This window comes from Ischnura elegans, chromosome 6 (genome assembly GCF_921293095.1).
Source record: "Ischnura elegans chromosome 6, ioIscEleg1.1, whole genome shotgun sequence".
Lineage (NCBI taxonomy): Eukaryota > Metazoa > Arthropoda > Insecta > Odonata > Coenagrionidae > Ischnura > Ischnura elegans.
This window is the reverse complement of record NC_060251.1, coordinates 9,105,756-9,132,848: the sequence shown is the minus strand read 5'-3', so window position 1 is coordinate 9,132,848 and position 27,093 is coordinate 9,105,756. Positions and strand designations below refer to the sequence as shown.

The 27,093-nt window shown below is 38.0% G+C and overlaps 1 protein-coding gene across 2 annotated transcripts in view; it reads right to left on the bottom strand.

Moving 5' to 3' along the window:
* Nucleotides 1-8,344: 8,344 nt before the first annotated feature.
* Nucleotides 8,345-27,093, bottom strand: part of LOC124160464 (mannosyl-oligosaccharide alpha-1,2-mannosidase IA-like) — a 575,974-nt gene continuing 557,225 nt past the window's right edge. For both annotated transcript variants that reach the window (XM_046536315.1, XM_046536316.1), the window contains exons 4-9: nucleotides 26,493-26,706; nucleotides 23,489-23,716; nucleotides 18,985-19,268; nucleotides 18,612-18,728; nucleotides 15,571-15,726; nucleotides 8,345-14,227 (exon numbers count right to left, since the gene is read on the bottom strand). In XM_046536315.1, the coding sequence (XP_046392271.1) occupies nucleotides 15,607-15,726; nucleotides 18,612-18,728; nucleotides 18,985-19,268; nucleotides 23,489-23,716; nucleotides 26,493-26,706 (963 nt within the window). In that variant the 3' untranslated portion in view covers nucleotides 8,345-14,227; nucleotides 15,571-15,606. The remainder of the gene's footprint in view (nucleotides 14,228-15,570; nucleotides 15,727-18,611; nucleotides 18,729-18,984; nucleotides 19,269-23,488; nucleotides 23,717-26,492; nucleotides 26,707-27,093) is intronic.

The window sequence follows — 27,093 nt, the reverse complement described above, 5'->3', positions numbered from 1 at the left end:
GTATTTCGTCACTTAACAGCCAATGTTCTGTTACCAATAAAACATCACTCTTCTTTTCTTGAAGAAGGACCTCTAAATCAGTAGTCTTATTTCTGAGAGATCGAATGTTTAAATAAAGAAACTTGAGCAAGTTTCCATCTTCTCCTAGTCACTTAGATTTCGATCTTGTATTATACGACACAGTGTTCACTGCAATTTCCCGAGGCCCAGTTCCCGAGTGATCCTGCGACAACCCAGATGGGTCCACCAAGGGTAGACCTGTATGATTTTCCCCAACACATTCAGCATTTATCATCGATACATTTACCCTATCACTGCGGGCGAAGGGCTTGCGAAAAATAAATCGGTTTATACATGCATCCAGGGGCCAGAGTTCACGACTGAGTAATTTATCAAGAAGAGTTAAATCGGCCTCAATCTTAAATGAAACACTCTTTTTACTTCTTTTAACTTCTTCACACTCAAACTCCCTATCAATAAATTTGCGTCGCAGGAAACCTAATTTCACTGGTAGTAGTTTTTGGATTAATGCGCCCGAGAAATATCCAGGCTCGTCTAGGGATCGCCGTGAAGGTTTCCACTTCCGTGTTTGTCCCAAAAACACAATGATTGTGTTTATTTTTGGGCTTGTGTCCTCTGAATGAGTTCGTCGACTCCTGGTTTGCTGCGCGAGTACGTTTTTGGGTATTGTCCGTCTGCTGATTACGTACCCGTTGATTGGCTCTCCTTTTCTTTTTGGAGATAAACTCTTGAAAGCCGTCGTTCACAGGATCATCAGCTTCATTTTGATTATTGCTAATTTTGTCAGAAATGTCACCAACAGTTCCGATTACTGCATTTTCAAATTCAGCATTTCTTCCTTGCGGGAGAATATCAATAACCGCCGGAGGAACAGGAATAGCTCCAGATTCAGACGAAGCGTTAGTTTCCCCACGTTTAGGAATGATTGTGGAAACATGCGACTTCTCAGCTATACGTATACTGCAGTCTTTAGTAAGTACTTAAGTAAGTACTAAGTATTTTTTACCTAAAACTATCTGCAAATGAAACTTTTGCCCCATTTTACAACAACTTATCTCAGATCCTTCGTCATTTTTTATATGTAGATTGTAAAATAGATTCATATTATAACGAAGAGATCGTTTGTTATAATATGAATCATGCAACAATCGGTATGATTTTAAGCGTTAGTGAGAGGACTAAATATGTGCGAGATGGTATGAAACGGGTGTTATGGGGCCACAGGTCATGGAATAAACAGCAAAAAATGGCCAAAATCGCATATTTTATTGTTTTTCGCGGTGTTCCACCACTTTAATGTTCGATTTTCATTGAATTATCCGAAAGGTATTAAAATACTCCTTCGAAACACATTTTTTCTTTGTGGCCCTCTCAAAAATATTTTATGAAAACTAGCGTTTTAAATTTTCAAATCGACGCCATTTCTCCTTATGCCACTGAAAAGTTGTGAAAAACATTCGGCATCTGCTTCATTAAGAAAGACATCAAATGGCGCAAACTGCATTGAAAAATATTGTTTCTATCCAGAGATATTTAAAAAACAGTGGAAATCGAAATTTCAAGCTAGCCGGCCCTGGCGGGCCTCTAGCGGGCTGGAAGTGTGGTGAGGTTAGTCCTTTCTGATCCCAAATCCTATGCTGCAAGTCCGAAAAAAATCCTGGAGGGGGGACTTTTCAACCTCTTATTCGGCTATGCCCTTTTATAACGACAGCAGTGTTTAATAATAAGTTAATATGCGTTAAAGTGGATTTAAAAAATTGCTACTGCCATACCATGTAACTGAAAAAAATTGTTTGCAGAGAGGTTCGAAACACTGACTCCGGATTACTACCGTTGTAGGTCTTCTCCTTAACCACTAGCCCATCTCACTCGTTGACTCCGATGGGGATTCATTACGAGATTTGTCAGGAAAGGGAATGAACCAGTCTTCTAGTGTCACTAAATCAAACTGAAATTTAACATTCAGTGACATTATATGCTGTGATATGCGGCGGATATTTCATGTGTATGTTTTGTTCGCTATCGTTGATCGGAAAGCTTCAGCGTTAATTGTAAGCGACAACATACTTCGACGGTTCGGCCAACTTACGAGAGGAAGTAAAGTGACGTTCTGGACGTAGATTTATTATCTAGCATGAGCTGCACAATTTATGTGGTAATAAACACTGCACATATTCCGCATTCATTTCCCTTTAAAGATTTTGCTATAAAAATATTGCGGGAAGTGGGAATGTTGTTCAAATTTCCCTCCCACTGGTGCAATAGAAAATACCGAAATTCGATTTCAAAACTGGGGCGAAAGTGGCGCCGCTACATTTGTTGTAATACTTTTGAATCCGACTGTACATTGCACTGACTAGTACCCACTTCCGGTTTAGCGAGACTCTGACACCAGACAAGCTCTGATTCGCTATACGTAAACCATACAGATTTTGGCTTACATTCATTGTGTTATGTCAGTATGATTTCCTCGAGGCTTACGGCTGCCGTCTCTTCATAGATCAGGCATTGGACATTTTTATGCCGCGCCGTAAAATAATTATTCATTGATATTTTTTCATATGCTTATTTTGAAATTTGTGAATTAGTTACATCTAAAATTCTCTATCACTTGGTTCCACATCACACATCCTAGGAGAGGCTCCATCGATTGTGGTTTGTCAAAGAGTAGGCAGTGATAATCATTTCTCGCGACCCCAAATCTGCTAAGCTCGTCTGTTTTAGGGTTACTGTTTCCTAGGGACACTGCTCAACCAATTATCATACCACCTGTCGCCAAGATCTCTTGAATCAAAGGCACAAAGCCCGCAACCAACATTTTTGCTTGTGAAATGGGCTGCATCTTGATCAAAGTTATTAAATTCGTGGATAATATTAGTGCACGCTGTACATGTATATTATAATGTTTACATAACTATTATTCAGCATTGCACTCCTGAGATTGGTATAAATACTGCAGCCTTCCAATTCTCCCGAGCAAATTCATTCTCTTTCTTCTTCATTCTTCTTTCTCGTGTCCTTCTTCAGTTGTCCCGTCTACTCGCTCGATTTTTCCCCCATAAGGTACGTTCCTCTCGTAATTCCAATGCTTTAAGGCATAGTTTATCCATTACGATTGTTATCTAACGACGTTGTAATAACCGATAAAAAAATTAACGATTAAAATTAATCATTAAAAAGTCAACTATCGTTATCGTATCGTTTATCGTTATTTTTCATATTACTTTTTAAATTTTATAGGTACTTAAAATGTCTATATTTAGTGATACAGAACTAACTCTAATTCATCTTAGTCGTTGAGCGTAGTTGAATTTAGATCTGTTGGAATTTGGGCACGGAGCTTGTCGGACAGACAAAGAGGAAAAAAAAGTGGGGGTTGAATGGATTGGCCGCCCAAGGTTTGCTACAAAATCAACTCCTAGCGTATAAGTTACTTTATCAACGGTCTACTTAAAACTGTTACTTTTTCAAGATAATAACTTTAAAGTTTCACTAGTTACTTTTTATCGAGATTGACTTTTAATCAACTAATATTTTTCTCCACTATGTCCTGCACTGCCGTTCAGGGGGGCAGCTAGAAATTAAGGCAAGGCACAAAGGTTTTAGGCACAACTAGACCTGGGGTGTGTGGTATACCCGCCAGGATAAGCGGAAGGTGCGGGGGCCCTCCCCCAGACATTTTTTAAGATAAATGGTTCAAAATTGTTAGTTTTATGGCTTTCTGAGGGATATTTTATTAATCCTTACACTCTTCTATAAGAACATTAATCAAATTAATTAAAATGGATTAAACTTAAAAGTTTCTCTGAGCTCTGGGGAGGGGGGGGGTTATCCCCCAAACCCCCCTCCTTGCTGCGCCACTGCTGCCGTTCACTGTTTTCGGCCGGAATCATTTGCAGTCTTTGATCTCGAACGAGGGATGAGATATAAAAGGCGAACTGCGATTTGCGCTTTCACTAAGCGTGCCCAAAACAAAAGAAGATAGGGCTTCGTCACGCTTATGGATCTCCCAACGCACCCTAGATTATGTTTACCTGCACACGTCCTCTTATCTATTCGAGAATCAATTCTGACGGCGGCGCAAAAGGGCCAAAGAGATATCGAGGAAAAGCAATGTTTTGCACGCCGAGGGAAGATTGTTCACGAAAGGCTAATACGCAGAACAAGCGATAATAATTTAGTCGAGATACACATTAAATACACTCATACACTCACTTGCACAAGTACTTGACAAGCTAGCTAGAGGGAATAATAATTAGACCATTAATCAGTAAGCCATCCTAAGTTGATAAAACAAATCGGTCTCATAGACGGTACATGTGATCACAGAGTAATTTTTGCTAGATTAAAAATTGGAATAGAGTCATCCGTAAAACAAAAACGTAATATTTAATTTAAGGCAATAAGTTCGAAGCCATCGTTTATCCTAGATACTTTACTCCATCTTTTGCTCTTATGTTTACCCCAAAATATTCCCGAAATTAAATATTCCTTTTTTGTTTTACGGATGACTCTATTCCAATTTTTAAGGCAGCAAAAATCACTCTGTGATCACATGTACCGTCTATGAGAATAATCCAAAGAATCCTTATAAGAATCCAAATTTGAAGATGGGAGATTGAAAAAGTAAATCCACATATTTAATTTTCTAATTGGAAAATAATATAATTTCGTGGATTAATTGTGCACCATAAACTTTCTATTTCAATAAAGTTGATACATGGGAGGCGCTGTGTGACTTGACTACTAGAAAAACTCCACCACATCGTGTCGATCGCATCGTGTCGATCTTTAAATATTGGAGGGAAAACTTCACTGTCGCTTATATCCTTCATAAGTCAACTCCCTGTTCCTATGACCATATATGCGTCCTGAAATTTATACTCGATTTTATCACTCTTGATTATAACGCTATGACAATAAATTGCGACAAAGTTAATGCCATATTTTTTAGATGCCTTTCGGCTGGTTCTTTTCCTCGCTAAGGTGTATAAGATGAGTGTATCACTCGGAAAGTGCAAATTAAATAAGATATAATCACTTTCCCTGGAGTAGACGTTTTGGAATTATCGTTATTTCACTGCATTACTGCTCCTAAATTTACTTCATGTGATAAGAGGATTTTCGCAATTTGGATTACCTCGGAGGCTACATTTAATTAGATAACTTTACTCCTTTAAAAAAATCAGTATTAAATTTTTCTTCGTCACCTGCATAGATTATGTTGATATTAAGAATACATCTTTTAAAAAATGAAAAAAAAAGTATTATTACTTCGGGCTCGAGCCCTCGCAGGACTCTCTCGACATTACAGCACATTATATAGACCCACTCGGCCACGTATTGCTAATAGGTAAACGGTGAGTCCAAATATGAATCCAAAGATAGGAAAAACCTCGCCACGGAGACCGAAAGAAAACACTCCGACGGCCCAACGTCTGTGGGGTCGTGATTTACCTCAATGCATTCCATCCGCTAATCTTAATTTCGATGGGGCACTTGCCCCTGCAGTTTGACTCCAGGTTCGGTTGCTTAGTCGCGTCCGAGTCCGTCCTCGTCATCTTGCCTCGAAGGCAAAGGATGCAGGTTGCTTCAGGTGCCAACCTTCCAACCTTACACCGACCGTGCCCCATCAACAGGGTGGTTTCCTATTATTTTTTTATCGCCTAAATCGAAAGATTATTACTCCTGGAGTACGCATTCCACGCTTTTAGATTTTTAAATGACAATATCTATTTTTTGCGATTAAATGAAAAGTGAAAAATTTAAAGCGCGCAAAAACGCGACGGCTAAGTATGAATGATGAAAAAACCGAGCGTCATTCTGGTTCCAGCTGTCGCCGTGTGAGGTGACCTTGGGGCGAGGCTTTCAGCGCTGATACCATGCAGGCTGCTAGCAGGTAGCGCTTGGCTTAAATAAGGATTATTAATACCCTATCAAACGAAGGAAACTTTCCGACCTTAGGCAGTTTTAATAGGTGATTATTAAGAAATGTTTCCCTGAGCTCTGTGCCTCATGCATTTCTTGGTAATCTCAGGCGATGTAAAACTCCTATCTACTCGTATAGAAACTAGGTTCCTGTGACGTCACGCGGAGTTGCATCGCATGGGCGCCAATCAGGCCTTTTTCAAATGAGGATAAAATTGACCATTGCCTTTCGTCTAAACTGGGATTTCTAAAACAAGATAATTTGTATATTATGAATACACTAATGGTGGGTAACGAATCGAAATCAATGCCTTTCGTTTTCTTTGATGAAGGAAACTACACAATTACGTTGGCGGAGGGACACTTCCGGTGTTACATCTACGGTCGGAAATTTACCATTTTGACTGACCACGCCGCGCTCACTTGGCTTTTTGGATTAAAGGGCCCCAGTAGCAGGTTAACGAAACGGACTTTGAAATTGGGCGAGTACGACTACGGAGTCATTCATAAACCTGGTAAGACCCACACAAACGCGGGTGCCTTAAGCAGGAAGATTGGCCAAGTGTCTGTGGAGGAGGCTCTAAATTTTCGTAAGGAGCAGGAACACGATCCCGAATGGAACGGAAGAGAGGGATTCGTGGTTGCATCTGGGGTACACTGTGGAAGGGAAACTACAATGGGGAAAAGAGTAGTAGTGCCTCGCAGCTGCCGAAAGAAAGTGCTCCATCAGTGCCCCGACCATGTACTGTCCGGACATTTAGGTGCACAGGCAACATTAAGTAGGGTTAAGAGGGACTTTTGGTTGCCCCGAACACGTCGCTGTTTCCAGTGGCGCAGCGAGGGGGGAGGGTTTTGGGGGACAAACCCCCCCCTCCCACAGCTCGGAGAAATTTTTAAGTTTAATCCATTTTACTTAATTGGATTGATATTACTAATAGAATAATGTGAGTATTGATAAAATATCCCTCAGAAAGCCGTAAAACTCACCATTTTGAACCATTTATCTTAAAATTCCGCAATTCATTAATCTTGCACCTATCGCTTATCCTGGTGGGTATTCCATACCCCCACACACCTCGGTATTAGTTGCACCTAAACCCCCCCCCCCCAGCCTTAATTGCTAGCTCTGCCCCTGGATGTTTCTTGTGAGCATGAATGGGAGTGTGTGGCCACCCTGACCATTGGATCCGACGACGGGTGGAATACAGCTGAGGAGGGATCGATGTGCAGTTCGGAGCCTCCTTGCATCAATCCCCCCAAAGTGCACCCACTGCAACCGAGCGGTCTCCTCACCACCTCCGATCGTCAGAGCCAAGTGTTCCTTTCAGTGCATCTCAATGACTAACATGGTAATGCATATTTTTTGTGTTAATTATTTCTGAGCAATACCTACTTGCAGTTTCTTTTTGTGCCTGTTGATTTCGGAGAAGGGGTGAGTATATAGGCTCGCACAGGTAACGAGTGATTGGATGTAATGAAGTACACTGACGGTGATCTTGCGGTTTGACATCGGTGGGTGCGGTGTGGGAGTTGTGAGTGGTGCTGAATAGTGACGTGAAATAATGAAATTATAATGGACATCAGGTTGTTCAATATGTATATCTGTAATCACTATTTCTGATTCTTGTATTGTCGTTTATCTATTAATGGTCGCAGGGGCATATTAACCCATTCACATCTTAAGTTTTCACGGAAATTTCTAAAATAAATGCCTTTTATATTTTTCCAAGGGTTTTCATTTACCTATTATTTTATAGAATATGAAATTTTGTCAAGATGCATAGAATTTTATGGGATAACTTTATTTGTTTTTTTTTGCACATCATATTTACTTTTAAGATAATCTTCATTCAATAAAGAATTTTCATATGCAACAACAACAATGACACTACCGGCAGTTCGCCGGCTCTTTACCTTAAGGAAAATCGCATCAAACCGGAGAATAGCCATCTATTTACCCGAATGGGTTAAGGGGTCATTTGAATTTTGGACTGGACTTGTATTTTTGTTTTATGATTGGTGTTTTGCTTTCCTTGAGTTGCTTCAGGGAGTGTCAGCAACTCACTTTGGGGGATGTGGTTGTAAGCGTGGCATTTCATTAAGTTCATTAAAAAGCAGTGAGCTGATGGTGAGCTGACTTTGTCCAAAATACAGCCATCAACACGTTTGTGCTGTCAACAGGAGATATGCGTGGGAACGATCTCTCTTGGCAACTCCACGGATGCTGGCTGATGGCGGGTGGCGGAGTCAGTCGTAGTTGGGCAGCGGGATAGAGTTGGTTGGAATAGAGATCCCTTTAGAGAACATTTGGACATGTCCCCTGCTCTCTTTCCCCCAAACCCATTCACAGTCGCTGGAGACGACTTGCAATATTCACATGAATAAGACATTTAAAAATGCCTGATTATTTTTATTATTATCTTAATTTTTTGATAAAAACACGTTCCATGCATTTTTGTCCACAGTCAAACAAAGTTCAACACTTTTAACAATACCCAAGAGTGGGCATTCTCTGTCTGAATATCAGACACATTAATGCCGCATGCAAGACATATATATTACAAGGAATTCACAACTTTCTGCAAACCATTATGCATTCTTTGTACACATTTTCCCATCACATTAATGCTACCAATGAATTACTAACTGAAACCCACAATATATAATACACTATTCAGTCAAATGACCAGAAATTTAACATTATTTTCTAAACTTAGATAGTAAAATGAAGCTAAAGACTATGTATCTTCAATGAAGAATGATGCAGATAAGTGATACCAGATTAAACCTTGCCTTTCTGTGCATCAAGTTGAAATGAACAGGAGTAAAAATGTTCAACCAAGAATTTCAAGTTCAATAATTGTAAGCAAGGAGATTTAGAGGCTTTCTGTGATCCACATTAACAAGGCTACCCAAGCACCATAGCGATATCATTTTTTATCACTTATTTATCAAAATGATATACCTGGTGATACCACTTACTCATTAAAAATGATTAACTTTTAAATCACCAAAGTAATATTAACCATTTTTATCCCTTTGATGTAAATTAAGTATCACTGGACGATTTCATCCAAATGCCTAAAAGAAGAAACTACAATTGTACATAACATATGAAAACTGCTTTAGCACAACAATACGAAAAATGATAACTGGATAATTTTTGGCTGGTTACTATTGCCTTACCAAATGATATTTTTTTAGTGCCAAGTTTTCATCATTAATGAAGAAATACATTGTTGATGCACCAGGGTTACCTTAGTAATCATTTATTGTGAAACAAAATTTGAATATCCAATTTGATGTTCAAACGATACCACTTTTATATCAACTACAGAATACAGATGTAAAATTGGTATCTTTTGAATATAAAAATGATGCATGATGGATGCTGCTTGGGTATGTTTGAGCAAGGTTCAGACAGATTTCTCCACAATTTTGCAGGCTGAATTTCACCAAGCCCCTCTTAAATGAAGGAATTTAAAAACATAAGAAATAGCCCCTGTAGAACCATGGTTTTGACTGCCATTTATTGAAGGAATAACATTTTTTTTAATTGCTAAGCATATAAATCTAGGAGTCCCAAATGACAAATGTGAAATTTAGCAATGGAAAAATTTACTGAGCGAGGGGAGTTAAGGAGCACATTCCTCAAGAATTACGAGACAGAAGGATATTTAACTGAAATTCAAGATGACTAATGAACACTAAATATTGGTGGACTTAGAGTTAAAAATCAAATTACATACTCATGTTTACTTTGAAGCCTATATTCCAATGACAATGAAAACTTGGATGATAAAACAGATATAACACACTCACAAAGGGTCTTGAAGTAGTTACGATGAGGTTGGAAAAGTACAGAACATTAATGTTCATTATGTTAGCAGCATTAATGTTCAAAATCAAAGTCATATGAAAGACATCAGCATCAAATTTGACAGGCAAAACCATGGTTTGGACAGAAGCAAACAAAATTCAGATTTTTAAGACAAATGCATACATGCCTATGTCTAAACTCTTCTTGCCACTTTCATACGAAATGGAGATATTGAAAAAGTACTTTGGATGCGGGAAAAATCGAAACATTAATTCTGGCTTTCATTTTTAAAGCTAACTTGGCAGAACACTTTTTTGCAATCAATCTGACAATAGAAAACACATGAGCAATGAAATTTAACTTTACAACTGAGACAGCTGACAATAGAAAAACATTCAATGCAGTAAACTTCATTGCAGCATGCAACTAAAAAATAAAGAGTTTGTCATTGCATATATCACTGCACAACTTCAAATTATTTTTTACCCCAGAGAAATTCATCCTAAATTCGAAGGCTGTTTTTCAAAGACAAAATATTAAACATATCATTATATGAATAAGAACAATGGTTTTAGAATAATTCCACAAATCTTAACCCCTAACACAAAATAAAATTATTACCATTTGCTTCAAACTTACACGTCCAATCACTTCCTTGGCATTTCAAAATTTCACCATCATCGTACACTGTCGACAACTGATTTAGCAGATTTCTTCTATCCCTCCTGTTCCTTCAGCATGCAATACACTCATGTGACATCCATGCACACTTACACAGGAGAAGGTATTCCGTCTTGATTAACACAATCACACTAAGTCACCACACAAATGCAGACAGTACTTGGATCAAACGTGAAGCAAGAAGTGAGTGCTGGGGAGTGGATATCCCTCGTGAAGACGATGATTAGGCATGAGAGTTGATGGATGAGTGATGAGAGAAAAATACATACATCAACAACAGTACGTGGGCACTGGCAGTGATGACATCCGTTGGAAGAGCATAGTTAGGAAAATACACACTATGACGACAGCTTATGCCCTGAACTAAATCAAACCAGTCTGATTACAACCACAGAGAAAGGACAAACCACAGTGCTCACTACTGCACGGAAAATGCTATTACGTGAACTGGAGCTCTTCCTGAACCTCAAATGTAAGTGGCAAAATGTAGGGTGATGTTCACGCAGCACACTGCTACGATACTGATGTAGCAGAGGGTTAGTTAGTAAGCCACCTATGTTCCAGCAGTGGAACTATCTCTGTTTCCTGCTTTGGAATTCACATGCAGTGAGCACTCCAGTTATTATTTTCTCCGTGATTCAACTTACTAGCAGTGATTTCTGATGAGCATTTTAAAAAAAACTATGGTGAGAATGAAGAATGTTTACCTATCTGTCTCACTTGTAAAAAAGTAGTTTACATGCATAAATGTGTAACTATTCGTTACGTAGTTTATAAAAAAAAAAGATATGGTCTTCACAGGAGGTCGGAAACAAAGGATGGATTTAATTTTTGGATGATGAGTATTTCCACTATTGAGAGTACACTGAATGAGGGTATGAAGAATCTTCATGACACATCCCAATAATAGTACATAATAGCCTATGTTATTGATTGGTTGGGACAATATGCATTATTTCCTCGCTGAAATAGGTAGAAATTCAGTTTAACAATTGTATTTGGAAGGCAATGGCTACACTTTTATATATATTTTTCAACATGGTTGCTACTTGCACCCAATAACTTGGTGACGATGGAGAAAACAAAATCTCCTCCAAAACTAATGTTAAGGTAAAATAAGGACATATGCAATACTAAGTGAAGGCTAAAATCCATTAAATAAAGAGATGACACACGAGACCAAACATAATTTTAGCTGAATTTTGTGAATGCAATGGGAGGAATGAATTTGCAATGAATCATATATAAACCATTGGTAATAAAAACCATAGACGGTAAAAAAAAGAAAATTATCAGTAAATCGCCAATAAGTACTACAACAAAGACTTTATAAACAGTGGCAGTTCTTGCAGAGTGTTAGTATGTGTATATGCTACTTACTCAATGTTATTGTTCTTAAACAGAAGCCCACATCATATTAGATTTGTATCAGAAAATCGAACACATTGACATTGCAAGAACTCAAATATTCTTAAGAGGGGAGTTATTTTGCTTGAACAAATGCAAAATGCCATCTAAAAATTCCCGAGGTAATCACAATGATGCATGAGGAAGGAAGAGTACAAATTTAAAAAAATCATTAGATATCTGAGGTTTTGAACACATGTATCAGTAGGGAATGGAGAAAATTCAAAATCTGCAGAGAAAACTTTATTTCCCTCCTTCTGATGAAGTGAGACATAAGTTTGCTCTGCCCAGTCAAAACTATCATCTTTTTAACCAAAGAGTCTTTATACAATCTGAAGATATAACCAAGAGAGAATGCGGCTCACAAAAAGAATGGGGAAAGCATTCTTTTTCAAATATTATAATAATCATATACTCCTCATATTTTGCCTTTTGACTAGGTCCAAGAAGTAATTATAGTTTCATAGTGTTAAAAAAGTTTCATAGAAAATTCTTTAGAGATATTCAAGACCCAGAAAGCTCCACGTATATATCAGATATGCATTAAATACATGCATATGGGTATGCAGTGTACACCATATACATGGCATATATGGATATTTAAAGACTACTTGGCGTAAATGGTGGAGCTAGTGTTGCTTGGGGAGATACAGCTCTTATGCTCAGAGCCACTAAGCCCAAAGTTAAATTAAATTTGAATCAATGTTGATGATGCAGAGATAATGAAACTGCTAGTACAAAACACAATAAAATTGGATATTTCAAATACAAATGGTGTTCAAATAGTTCTTAGCTACATCTGACCTAATAAATTTGAATCCCTCATTTAATTTGGTTCTTAGGTCACTCTAAAATTATACTGCTGAAAAAATTAAGGCATTTCATGAACATACAGTGAGAAATATACCTATAACAACTTATGAGATACAACTGATAAAAACTGCCACTTTTACAAAGACCTCATTGCTTCTGATATTGCTCATAGTATACTCAATTATACAAAGATTGAAGCCAATGCAAAACGTATAAATGCTGTTTTAACTAGTTATTCCCAATAAACTATGTATGTATTTTAATGGAATGTTCTCCATTGCCTACACCCATTCTCTCTGATGAATGTTTCCAGACATTACTTTGGGTTTTATATTCCTGCATGACTGGCGTAATGCCTGCCATAATGATGCGATTGAAACCGTCAATTTTGTGAATACCTCATCATTACTTTCCCCAGAACAGACTCATTCCTTGTAGTGAGTCTGAGGGAAACTAGAAAGTATATATGTACTCAAGCGATTCTGCTCACAAATAATACCTCAAACCAGATAATGCTCCAAAAACCCTCGTTAATTCACCAAGTTAATTCGAGAATAACAATAAATTTGAAGGGTTTCAATTATTCCATTATTTGAGCCATAATTGCCACATTCAATGTAGAGTAATCTTTGAACAGGAGTGCACCATATTTAGATTTTCACAATCTCTTCTAGAGTCTTAACAAGGAGTTAAGAAATTAGGCTTTTGAATATGTTCACATGCACATTTTAAATTGATTTTCTAGCATACAATAAATACTCTCTCGTACATACTCAAACAACGGCAACCTTTAAGCCCCCCATCTCAGTCTTTACCCATAATATTACAAACCAGACATTCATTCCAAATTAATTCCAATGAAAGCACAAAACCTTTCTCATCGTGTACACACCAGAAATACAGCCATTATTTTTTTTACAAAGTCACTCTCAATGAATGATAAAATAGATTTCAATCACTTCAAAAAATACAAAACACAATGAAACACTCGCACAAACCTCACGAGATTGCAAGGTCTTAGATTTGAGCTAGGTCGAGACGAAGATAACTCATTTTCTACTCAGGAAACGGGGAAGTAAAAATCAGCGTAGGCCATCGTTGTTGCTAATCAATTACAAAACATGAAACTTCCATAAAGTTAGCGCACACAACCAAATTGGACAGTAATTTCATTTCTTTTAGAATTGGAATACCCTGAATGAAAACTTCACGGTATAAAATGAAACTATTACACAATGGGAAATGAAAAAAAAAATAATCATAATCCATTGAAATCACTTAAAATGTGATTCATTGGCTTAATGAATTCAGATAAGAGAGAAAGGAGAGATAAACAGGGAACATGTTTACCACTCTCATATCTCATCCAAGTTTTAATGTTTGACTCGTATAGGCAAACGCATGCACCCAGAAAACTATTTACACAATTGATACCTCACGACTGGAGAAGTCTTCAAGATTGTTTGTTTTTAAAACTATGTGTCTTCAACGGAGGACAAAGACCTTCCAAAGACTTGGAAAGTTTATTCATTTCTTGGTCAGCTCAAATAGCATTGCCTGTGAGAAAGAAGATTGTATCAGTAACATACTAGCAAGACAACAACAAACAAATTCAGACCATGCCAAACAGTGTAATCTTCACTCTGTGAGAATAGTCAGAGACACACAGAATTCTGCCTCGCTCCAATCACAGGGGTTTCTGGAGAGGGCATAAAAGTGAAGCCAGCACCTCCCGCACATAGAATCAGTAAAAACCCTCTCTCTTTAGGGCTTTTAGTATCTGAGGTAATTTTTGTGAATGGCCAATAATGCAATTTTCTGAGAGTGCTGAAACATTCAGAAAGTAAGTAACAATTATACATTTAATCAATACCGTGGATAATTATTACCTTTTTGTCAAGCAGTTTAAAATATGTATGCATATTTATAGGTTGCTCATCCAACTAAGTATGTATCTTTTTTGCGGATATGTTAAAAAGGGATTGTCATGCTCTGCTATAAGAGAAAATATGAAGTTTTCTTATTCATAATTATTACAAGAACGTGTATATTTCTGCTCCACCCAAAGCAACCTTATCAAACAAAGGAAACTTTCCGACCATAGGCAGTTTTAATAGGTGATTATTAAGAGATGTTTCCCTGAGCTCTGTGCCTCATGCATGCATTGGTAATCTCAGACGATGTAAAACTCCTATCTACTCATATAGAAACTATGTCCCTGTGATGTCACGTGGAGTGGCATCACATGGGCACGAATCTGGCCTTTTTCAAATGAGGTTAAAAATGACCATTACTATTCGTCTAACCTGGGATTTCTAAAAGCAAATAAATTGTATGTTATGAATACACTAATGGTGGGTAATGATTTGCAATCAATTCCTTTCGGTTTCTTTGATGATGGAAACTACCCTATAGTGATTTAGAACATGAGCTGATGGAAAAGATGAAATGCACATATATGTATAAGCACACATACATTTTGGTACAATGTATAGAGATACATTGATGTTTTAAAGAGTTTCATTATGGTTGCCTTTTCCGTGTCACCCACCACTGGGTCAGGCCGCAGCGAAAGTGCTACAACTGTAATGTGATGACCATCCATTCTACAAGTCGTTCCTGCTGATGTGACTACCATTTACACATTTAAGTTTAAGATTACACTTTGACATATAACAAATGGAATTTGCAAAGAATTAGGGTGGTAATAAGCACTTACAATTACTAATGGGTGTCTCTAAATAAAAAGATAGAATTGCCTTCATTCTTGTTCATAGATAAGACATGAAAACAGAATACGTGTGAGTGATACTGTTGATAAGGATGAAAACAAAACATAACTTTACTGTAACAAAGGACAAAAGACTAATGATTACTATTAAATTCAAGGAGAAACTTACCTAAGACAATAAATAAGGATTGCTTCCTAAGGTAAATCAGACAAACTCTCTGTAAAGAGGGTTGATTCCTTTGATTGGTAATGGATGAGCTTCTGTGTTGAACACCCAATCATCAAAGGAGATCAAACTGTCATCACTGAAGAGCAGGTACAAGTACTGAAAAGACACAGTCAATTACATACTCAACTGGATTTAGAGTTCCATGAAAATGATATTTAGGAGCTCAATTAATATTTCAAATCCACATGGACAATGCAATAAAAATAATTATTCTAATTAATTAATTTTCCAGTGTCGCCATGTACATTGAGTATTTGCTGAAAATTGACAGTAATTAGTAATTTCGTAATATGTTAGAGTTCCTTGAAATCAAACTTGTAACAACTAGCAAAAGTTGCACACGGATATTGTGCGTGATGATCATCGCCAGGATGGGTCCTTCCGAGGAATCACAGGGAGCAGATTGAAAGCAGACTTTATTCAAACCGGAGATTGGAAAATTAATTTCGATTGCAATTACAAATTGATTATCTCACTCTAATTTTCTATTGAATCGAAGTCGACTTTTTTTTGAAAAACCAATCAAAATCGATTCCACCCAATTTGAATTTTGCCACCAAGCTTCTCATCCCATGACATGCTCACTCTGCACTCACTGGTGAGGGAATCTTGGAGGGGATGCAAAGCGCTTTGGACACTGGTAAATTGGAGTCACTTACTGTAGGGCTTCGTAGACCACAAGCAAAGATTCAAAATGACAACATGCACTGACATTGTTCCTTTTTGTATATGGAGTAGTTCAGGGGTCTCCAAAATACAGCCCACGAAGGACTTTCATTCGGCCCGCGCACTCGTTTCAAGCATCGCGCAATTCTCGCTTGTTTACCCTGTGAGACACCGCTAGGAGCATTGCCACGTTGTACTACACATCGAAGTCGCCTTCAACTGTTCGTAAATAAGAAATATGCCACCGGATACTTCAGTAGATGTTGGTATCGAATACTTCAGTCATCGGCAAATTTGCTATCCAGCCCGCGGGTCGATTCGGAACTTGGAATGTGGCTCTCGTGGCCTAGTAAATTGGAGACCCCTGGAGTAGTTGATTCCCTGGCTGCATGTGTTTGGAGGAGAATGGAGAAGGTGAAGTGGATGGAGAGAGGATGAGTCAAAACTTTTGGCCATTTTTGGTGAAGTGGATTCAATGGTGGTGGGCTCTTTTCGGGAATTGCCATTTACTACAGCCATCAATCCAATTTGAGGCGCAGAAGACCACTCTCCTCATGGCTCGTCAATCATACTCTCACGATCCCTCTATTCTTTGATGGTGAGAGGAGGCACGGGCAACAAGTCCCTGGCCTACTACAGCAGACTCCCGATTATCCGGCTGCGGTATATCCGTGTTGACAATTATCCGTGCATGATTTTCACTTTCGCTCAATTTTTTCCGTGATCTTTATAAAAAAAAATAAAATTGGGCGCAAAATCATCGGAATCACTGCATTAATGCGAGGATACACCGAGCTTATTATATCTGTTAAAATCCCCTAAACGTAAAACGGAAGCGATCGCACGCTAGCTGCATTCACGGAAGTACCGTGTTTCTGTTTTCCAAGCTTCGCATTGAGAGACCGAACTCCGTGATCACAGATACACGTCCTGCAGAAGTTGCCACCTGGGCAACTTGTGCGAGACGCAACTATGTGGCGTGGTGTCTGACAGTGTAGTTTCCGACGTCGAGCAGTGGTTTTGTAGCATTCTTGCAAACCACTTTTCTGTATCCGTGATTACACAGCCACAAATGTGTGGTTTTTGAAACCAGGCCTTACGTGGAGCATTACTAGTACAAGTACAGCCATGTTATCGCTGCTAAAAAGATCACGAACTGACAAAGAGGGCTCTCATTGAGTCTGGGAAGCACTCTTAAAAGCAGAATAACTGCATAAATAATAATATATTGTTTGTTCTACGTAAATTATAAACATTGCAAGACATTTAAGTGAAAGTTTGGAGTATCTGGTTTTTCCGACTATTCCTGATGTTTCTCCCCATCACTAGCCCATTAGGATTATCGGGAGTGTACTGTGTTTAGTCACTTTGCTGAAGTTCCAATGAAACACACGGCATTCACTGTTCCTTGAGCACGGGCGAATTTTTAGTTGCCACAACAAAATAATTGCGACCAGACCTATTCCAAGGGTGAGTTAACTGTCACCAGCAAGAATAGACCATGTGGATTTTTGCCCAACCCCATGCACAATCATCTATGCAGCTGCTTGATGAACCTTGTTTGGAGAGCATCTTGGGAAGTTTCTTGCTGTTTGCATTTTGAAAAGGTCTCATAGTTTTTAAAGTAACGGCAGTAGACATTGAAAAGTTTATTTTGTAAACCGAGAAGTGCCTATAGGCACTTCTCGGTAGGCAAACTCGGTGCTATACACTCGGTGCTATACACTCGGTGCTATAGCACCATGCAATACAAGTCTCGAGGAATTTCGATACAAAAATTACAAAAAAAAACCTGTGGGTGTTAGTGTGCGAGGAGTTATAGAAAAATGGATGGATCTAGGTGACGTAGAAAAGAATGAAAAAGATTTTTCACTGTCTCTGAGTGAGTGCAACAACAGAAACAGCTTCCACGAATTTTATAGTAAATTTAGGAGAGAGGCAACTATTTAATCGTCAATGAACGATAGCAGGCAACTCATGAGTGAGTAAACTGTTTATGTAGTTGTGGTGGTTAAAGTTGCCAGGGTGCAGGTGCTCTTGAGAACTGGATACTTGATACTCAAATTCATTTATCAATACTTCAGTCAAAAAGGATTGAGAGAGAAATAAAAATAATTTGATTAAAAGACTCCTTTTCAAATTCATGACGAGAGAATTTCCATCCCAGGTGAAACCTTCAGACACACTGAATTAAAATTCTGGCCTGATTGAACCATCCCATAATGGGCATACAATGAATCTCCCCAAGAACTCACTTCAGTGATAACGAGAAACACAACGATAGACAACCGAATAATGATTCCTCTCCTGCATACCTTCAAAGTCTCAGCCAAGAAGAAACTCTGCTGGACATCATCTTTTTGTGGATCTTCCAGGTAGACGTTTTTTATTCCACTGTAGCCACCACTCACTCTGCAATGCTTCTCAATAGCCTATGAAGAAAGGAAAAAAATATCATGTACATATATACAAACAGAATCACATATTTCACATAGCATTTTATTTTTAAAATAGGAAGTTTCGATTTTTGAACACTCTTAATTTAACTAAAATGTTTGCAATAAACAAAAATGGCTGCAATTTAAGGTTTATCAATTAAAGTTTACAATTATTTTCTGTATAACTGACAAAAGTTTTTGATTTATTAGATAAGGCGATCTAGTGATGTAGTAGGAACGATAGACGTACCTCAACTGCTTCCCAGCCCCAGTCTCTGTACTTCTGGTCCTTGGTGAGTCTCCACATGACCAAGTACGACTCAATTACCTCTGGCCTGAGAATGTAATACTTTTCATTCGTCTTCATAGCCTTCGCTTCAAGGGCTTCTGTGAATCTAAAGGATTCTGGGCCAAGTTTGGTGGCAGAGCGATCATACGACTCGTGGCAGGTGTTTGTGATTCCCTTGGCAATGTCCATGTACCTCTCCGACACTTCATTCTTCAAAGAGTGAGCCCCCAGACCCAGCAATCCACCTAAAAAATTCAACAGTTACATTTTAGGAACAGAAATTTCACATAGATGCAAGAGTGGAGGGAATAGGGCACTGGGGAGTTCAAAACACCAGCTACAAAGTTGACTGCTAATTAACCCTTTCGAGATGGTGGAGTTCTCTTCTTAGCATGACTGCTGTACTGAGCCCCAAGAGACTCTTCTTTCTCGTAGTATGGAGCATTTTTGGAGGACATTCGTTATGAAGGGTCTCGCGGAACCTTTTTCGACCCCTCGCTGCTGCGACTTTGCATTATCTCCGACTCCTAGAGTAGTTGTGCTCCCTCCTTTCCAGATTTACTTGCAGCATTGGTTTGCAGTCAACTCATGTATTGCTTATACGTATTTAGCACATGGATAATTGTTGCTTGCATTTAAATTGCAGACTTTGTATTGAATTCCTCATTTTTTTCTGAGCATTGTCAAATTTTAAGCAAAGTTCTAAGGTAAATATTAATGCATTAAATGCAGCAACAATTTCCATGTTGATGTTTATACAGACCTCAAGATATAAGTTAATATTTATCATAGAATTTTGTTTACATATTGTAAACGCAGCTCAAAAGACAAAGAATTCAATTATAAGTTTATATTTCTTGAGAAGAGAACGAATATTTATTTCGAAAACTGACTGGATAAACAATTGCATGACCGTGGTCCCTTACTGCTAAGAGGGGTAAGGGTACCTGCTCCCGGATTCCGAGGGTAAAGCCTAAAGCCCGCAGTGTTAGGTCCCGAAACAAAGATGTCGTACACCCGCGACCGTCATAAAAGGGGGAGAGCTAGGAAACGTATATACATACACGGCTTTCGTTCACTACTGTACGAAAATCTCCGACGAAAATATACAGCTTACGTCGCCAGGGTCAAGAAACGTTCACACATATATTTATGTCTTTAGTAGGGAAAAGGTTAAAGGATCAATTTATGAATGAGGTATCGAATGCTGAATCCAGAACAGAGATGAGCACAGATAATACATTTTGATGGATGCAGTGTCCTGGCATATTTTTTGCAGCATGTAGTGCAAAATTCTGATGGCCCTACAATGCAAATTGCTCATTAACAATTAAAAATTGATTTCCAGGATATAACAAGTGCAGAACTATAATTAAATACATAATGAGTTTGCATCATAGTGCTGCATATAGAGTTTCTGGTACACTCATGATCTTGTTTTCAACCGACTCCGCATTAACATCATAGCTTGGACCAGATAAAAAATTTAACCAAAAACAAACAATTAGATTGGCTGTCTACATCATAGTAGGGTGGTTTCCCATTATTTTTTTATTATATGGTTAGAAGAAAATTACTTTGCTTTTCTACAAAACACACACTTTATTGCGACTAGTTTTGGGGCACTGTACCATTTTCAAGACTAGTGACTAGTCTTTCTTTAGTCTTCACTTTCACTAGTCTTGAAAATGGTACAGTGTACCCAAACTAGTCGGGAATAAAGTGTGTGTTTTGTAGAAAAGCAAAGTAATTTTCTTCCAACCATATAATGGAATTCTACAAAGTAAAGGCCTCAACAATTCAGTGCATATTTTTTTATTGCCAAAATTGAAAGATTATTATTATTCCTGGAGTACGCATTTCACGCTTTTAGATTTTTAAATGACAATATCTATTTTTCCCAATAAAATGAAGAGTGGAAATTTTCAAGCTCGCGAAAACGTGATAGCTAAGTATGAATGCTGGGAAAAGCCCATGTGACATCATTCTGGTTCCCGCTGCCGCCATGTGAGGTGACCTTAGGGCGAGGATATTTACGCCGCTGCAATGCAGGCGCCTAGCAGGTAGCGCATGGCTTAAATAAGGATTATTAATACCTTATCAAACGAAAGTAACTTTCCAACCATAGGCAGTTTAAATAGGTGATTATTAAAAGATGTTTCCCTGAAGTCTGTGCCTCATGCATGCAATGGTATTCTCAGACGATGTAAAACTCCTATCCACTCGTATAGATGGTAGGTCCCTGTGACGTCACTTGGAGAAGCATCACATGGGCACCAATCTGGCCTTTTTCAAATGAGGTTAAAAATGACAATTACCATTCATCTAAATTGGGATTTCTAAAACCCAAAAATTTGTATTTTATGAATACACTAATGGTGGGTAACGAATTGCAATCAATGCCCATCGTTTTCTTCAATGAAGGAAACTACCCTGTTGTTTAAGTTTTTCTAACTTGTAACAATGATACCATGCACAAAGATGTTGGCATCATTTCATTATGGCAAAATTTAGAAACACATGAAAATTATGGTAAGAATAGTTACAATTATCAAAAGGATTTTACAACTTTGTAGAGACACATACATTTGTAAATTAAAGAAAAGCCTCAATGGGCTAAAACAGTCAGTAAGAAATTGGTACGAATTTCTAAGCGGAACTATGATACCCTTAGGGTTTACGAAATGTGTGAGTGATCCTTAAGTTTATGCAAGGAAAGGAATCATTGTTGGTACATATGTAGATGACAGTATGATTACTGGTGAGAAGGAAGAAACTTCCATCCTTAACAAACAAGTTTCTAAACTTGTCCAAGTGAAGGGCCCTGGTGCTGGTAATTCTTTCCTATCGATTCAATTTCAGAGACCAAATTCCTTAAAATATTATTTCCGTTAGAATCCCCTTCGTAAAACGGAAGCACAGGAATTCACAGGAACATTGTTTTCCTCCCTTTCCAAGCCTCGCAGTGCGCAACCGCGATCAGTGATCACGGATACACGTCCCGCAGCAGTTGCCACCTGGGCAACTTGTGCGAGACGCAACTACATGACGTGGTGCCTGACAGCGTAGTTTCCCACGTCAAACATTGGTTTTGAAGAATTCGTGCAAACCACTTTTCTGTATCAGTGATCACAAAGCCACAGACGTGTGGTTTTCGAAACAAGGTCTTAAATGGAGCATTAATAATTCGAGTTCAACCATGTTATCGCCACTAAAAGGATCGCAAACTGGCGAAGAAAGCTCTCAATGAGACCGGGAAGCATTAAAAAATAACAGAATAACTGTGTAATTAATAATGCAGTACACTCGCAATTATCCTAATGGCTAATGATGGGGGAGAGATAGCACGAATAATCAAAAAGCACAGATAACCCAAACTTTCACTCTTATGTCTAGTAATGTTCATAATTTAGCGTATTTCTTCGAATATAGCCCCCCCCCCTAATTTTTAGGCTTCAGTTTCGGGAAAAGTAATAAAAATGCGTTTGAATATAGTCCCCCCTTTACTTTTACCATGGGCATTTTTGGAAAAATAAGGGGGGACCATATTCAGACATATACGGTACGTAAAACAAATACATAATATATTATTATTTATGCAGTTATTCTGTTATTTTAAAGTGCATCCCGGACTCGTTGAGTGCTTTTTTTGCCAGTTCACGATCTTTTTAGTGGCGATAACGTGGTTGTACTCGTATTATTAATGCTCCAAGTAAGGCCTCATTTCGAAAACCACACATCCGTGGCTGTATGATCACTGGTACAGAAAAGTGGTTTGCACGAATGCTACAAAACCTCTGCTCGACGTCAGAGACTACATTGCCAGGCACCACGCCGCACAGTCGCATCTCACACAAGTTGCCCGGGTTGTAACTGCTGCGCGACGTGTATCCGTGGTCAAGGAGCATGGTCACGCACTGCGAGGCTTGGAAAGGGAGGAACACGGTCGTCCCGTGAATGCAGGTAGCGTGTCACCGCTTACGTTTTACGAAGGTGATTCTAACGGAAACAATAAGCCTGGTTTATCCTATCATTAATGCAGTAATTCCGATGATTTTGCGACCGATTTTATTTATTTTTTAAAAAGATCGCGGAAAAAATTGAGCGAGAGTGAAAAATCATGCACGGATAAACCGCAGCCGGATAATCGGGAGTCTGCTGCATATTGTTTGTTTTGCATAAATTATGAACATTACAAGACATTAGAGTGAAAGTTCAGATTATCCGCATTTTCTGATTATTCATGCGGTCTCTCGCAATCATTAGCCTGGATAATTGAGAGTGTGCCGCACTTGACTGAGGTAAACCAAACAATTCCTCACGTGTCCCACTTAACATTAATTTTAAAATATTTTTATAACTTTTTCATAAGAAGTTGAACATTCATAAATAGGTAAGAATGATGGATAACTGGGTCAAAATTGATATTTTTTTCTCCAGAACAAATGAAGAGGTTGATAGTCACCAGAGAAGCAAGCCAAGTGGTCCATCTTGTGCTCCAGGCGGTCAAATTTCATGTCCGAAAAATACATGAGTTTGCTCCTCTGCGATACTTGCAGCATGTGTTGGATGAGGCGTGCCAGGGCCTCGTCGTACATCTCCCTCGCCTCCTGATCCTCCTTCCCCGACTGCAGCCACGCCTTCAGCAGGTACTCGTAAAAGCTGTCTCCAAGCGCACCGATCGACATATGATCTGCAATCAAACACGTTGAAACATCATCCAAAGAAGGAATGCAAGTCCAGTAATTACGTTTTGAGATGTTTTTGAGAGATGGAGAGGGGATAGTTTTGGTAATTATGTATCACGTAATTGTTTCAACAAGAAACAGTGTAATAATTAGTACACCAAAGGATGAAGTTTGACATGAAAAAATATTTGACTTAGCCAGGATTCGAACCCAGATCTCCTGATTGCCGGTCAGGCGTGTTAACCAGTTCCACCACCAAGCCATTTTCTCAGAGCAAACTTCGGGAACTGTTCCTGCAGTGCTTTTAATTATTAGTAGTTTCAGGCGTGACTTTATGGAATCTACTTAACATAATGAAAAGTAAAGAAAACTTTGAAATTCCACATTAAAAGTAAAGTATTTAATTTAATGCATATGGTTACGACGCGGCATGTACCAGACGACGAAACTTAGGTCGTACATTAAAATTTATGTGGAATTAAGTACAAAGTGTCCTTTACTTTTCATTATAAACAGGGTAATATTCCAAGAAAACTGGGTTATTTTAAGGAAAACACATTTTCACACTAAAAATGGCTAAATCGTACACAATAATATTTATCATGGTCATGCAAACTCCATTAAGTAACACAGTACCCCCACAAAGACGAAGTTTAAATAACTTAACCTTGATAGTTGACACGTACTTAGTTTGTCCACGACATTAACAGTGGGAGTGACAAAGGTTAAGAGTGGGAGGGAGGTTGAAGGAGAAGGTCACTGAAGCCTTTGAGTGCCAGCAGCCGTTTGGTGGGTGCTCCCAGATGTGCCATGGGTATTTTGCTAATTTAGTGGGCCTTTATTCAAAACTTAATCATTTGCTTATTTATTTATGTTTTTGCATAATTCTTTTTGTTTTTGGAAGTGAATTCTTTCATGTAAATCAACATTGAAAAATATTTCCTGATACACTATTTGCCTAATTTGTGAAACACAATTTTTGTGACTTAATCTTAATTTTACGAGATTTAATAATTGGATTTTTCACTTTTGACCCAAAAATCGACACACAAAATATGATTGAAAGATGACACGAAAAAAAAAACAAAATAAACTTCATATTGTTTAAGTTGTCAACCTCAAATAGAATCCATTTCTTAAATTTTCTTAAGGGCTCAATAATTATAGCATACAAGGATTTTTTTGTATTAAACCTGGCATAAAAGAGATATGATATACAGTGGAACTTGGTTAGTACGTTCCTCCTTCGTACGTTTTCCTCCTTAGTAAGACGATTTTTCTCGGTCCCGGTACCATCGGTACAAAATACAGGTAAAAGTATTTGGTTAGTATGTTTGAAAAAAATGTTCTTTCCTGGTTAGTACGCTCAATTGCTTGCCGTGACGCAACCCGCAATTCTTTCTCTAGTACATATCTTCTTATAGGTCGTAATCCTCTGAATTCAGGATTTCATTTATTATTATTAGCCATTAACATTCTTGCATTCTTGGCTTCACTCGGTATAGCTGAGTTTAAAGAGACTCTGTCCAAAGCTGCTCAGCCTCAACATCTAGTATTAATATTATGAGGAGCATGGCTATATGCTGCATTATACTCTTTAGATAAAATTATTGAGAACTGTGAGGTATGTGACAGGAATAATGTGTGCCTCCAGTATATCAATTCGAATGTCTCAAAATTCTCAAACCCTTTTACCCAGACAGCACAAGATTTGTAATACAACTGCATTACCATCACAATACAATCATATTACAAAATGGAACTCTTTGTATTCCATTTGTATTCCTATCGTATTACAGTGTCAAATGTCCTCTAATGCAATTGTATTATATTTGTATTACAGGGAAAAATAAGAAAATTATACAGTATTATACCTACGTATTACAAAGAAAATACAAAACTTTTACAAATTGTCATTCTCCTGTAATACGAAACTATTACAAATTGTATTTCTCCTGTATTATCTTCGTATTACAGAGAAAATACGAAAGTTTTTACAAACTGTATTTCTCCTGTAATACCTAAGTATTACAAAGAAAATACAAAACTATTACAAATTGTATTTCTCCTGCATTATCTTCGTATTACAGAGAAAGTACGAAAGTTTTTATAAATTGATTTCTCTTTCATTATTTTCGTAATACATACTACATACATATATGTAATGCAGCAACGGACGTAAATGTTACCGTGCAAGAGCTCCTAAAAAGCTAGGTCACTTGGGTAACAATCTCAAAATAAATCAAGGTAAGAGGGACCACGAGTGACAAGAGACCGCATGGTCTGAAACCATAGGAAAGCAGAGGAATGAAGAAAACCTTTTCAACAACAAACAACAACAAGTCACAAGTAACAACTGAAAATACAATGATGATCAGCAAATGCACAGACACAAATATGAGAGAAAATATAAATTAGTTTTAAAATATTATGTACTTGAAAGTTACTAGAATAATTTAAGCTAATTGTTATTCAACAAATTTTAAATATGTGGAATTTTTAATGTAAATATACAAATATACAATAATACAAAATACAAAGGGAATTGTGGTTTAAAAGATGAAGAAAATAGGCTCAGCTACATAGGTGTGGCTCTGAAAGTCACTTCATAAAAAACAGTCAAGGTGTTGATTTAAGAGCTCAAAAAAAACTGTTAAACTGCGAGGATCTGGGAGCTCAAAGTAAATATTTCAACAAACAGTGAAAATTTTCAATTTCCTTCAATTTGGGTATGCATACAAAGAATGGATGGATGGAAGTGCTGACAGTGAACAAACTCACTTTGGCCCCACTTCCCCGTTTTTGGGTTGAGGTAGTTGGGATAGAGGCCCCTCGGCTTCTCCATCCCTCGGAGAACTTGACGAATGTGCTCCACTTTCTGCCTGTAGATGGGGTTGCCCGTCACATCTGACAGATACGAAAACTCCAAATGAAGGGTTCCAAATTCAGAAAGGATACTTGCTCCACCACTAGCCCATCCATAGTTTTTGCTTGCCTGCAATAAAACACAAATGCATGAAAATACACATGTGGGAACATGGGTGGGTCCAGAATTTTTTTCAGGAGGGGGGCAGGAGGATCTGACAGGCAAGTAGTCTTCTCATATTTGAGATTAAAAGCAGCATACAGCAATTGCTGGATGTAGTTTTCTCTTTCTTTCAATATGAAAGTTATTAATGTGATAGTAAAAGATGGTGGCTCCGTAATACACAATACAAAAATAATGTTATGACAGGCGTACTAAAAATCTTGTCTACTTTTTAATCGTTGGGGGGGAGCACGTGCCCCCACATCCCCCTAAATATACCGAAGGGCATATAGGTAGGCCTGAAGAATGAACGGCAGTAAAATTCACAAAAATAGCCATGGGAAAAATTCTGAG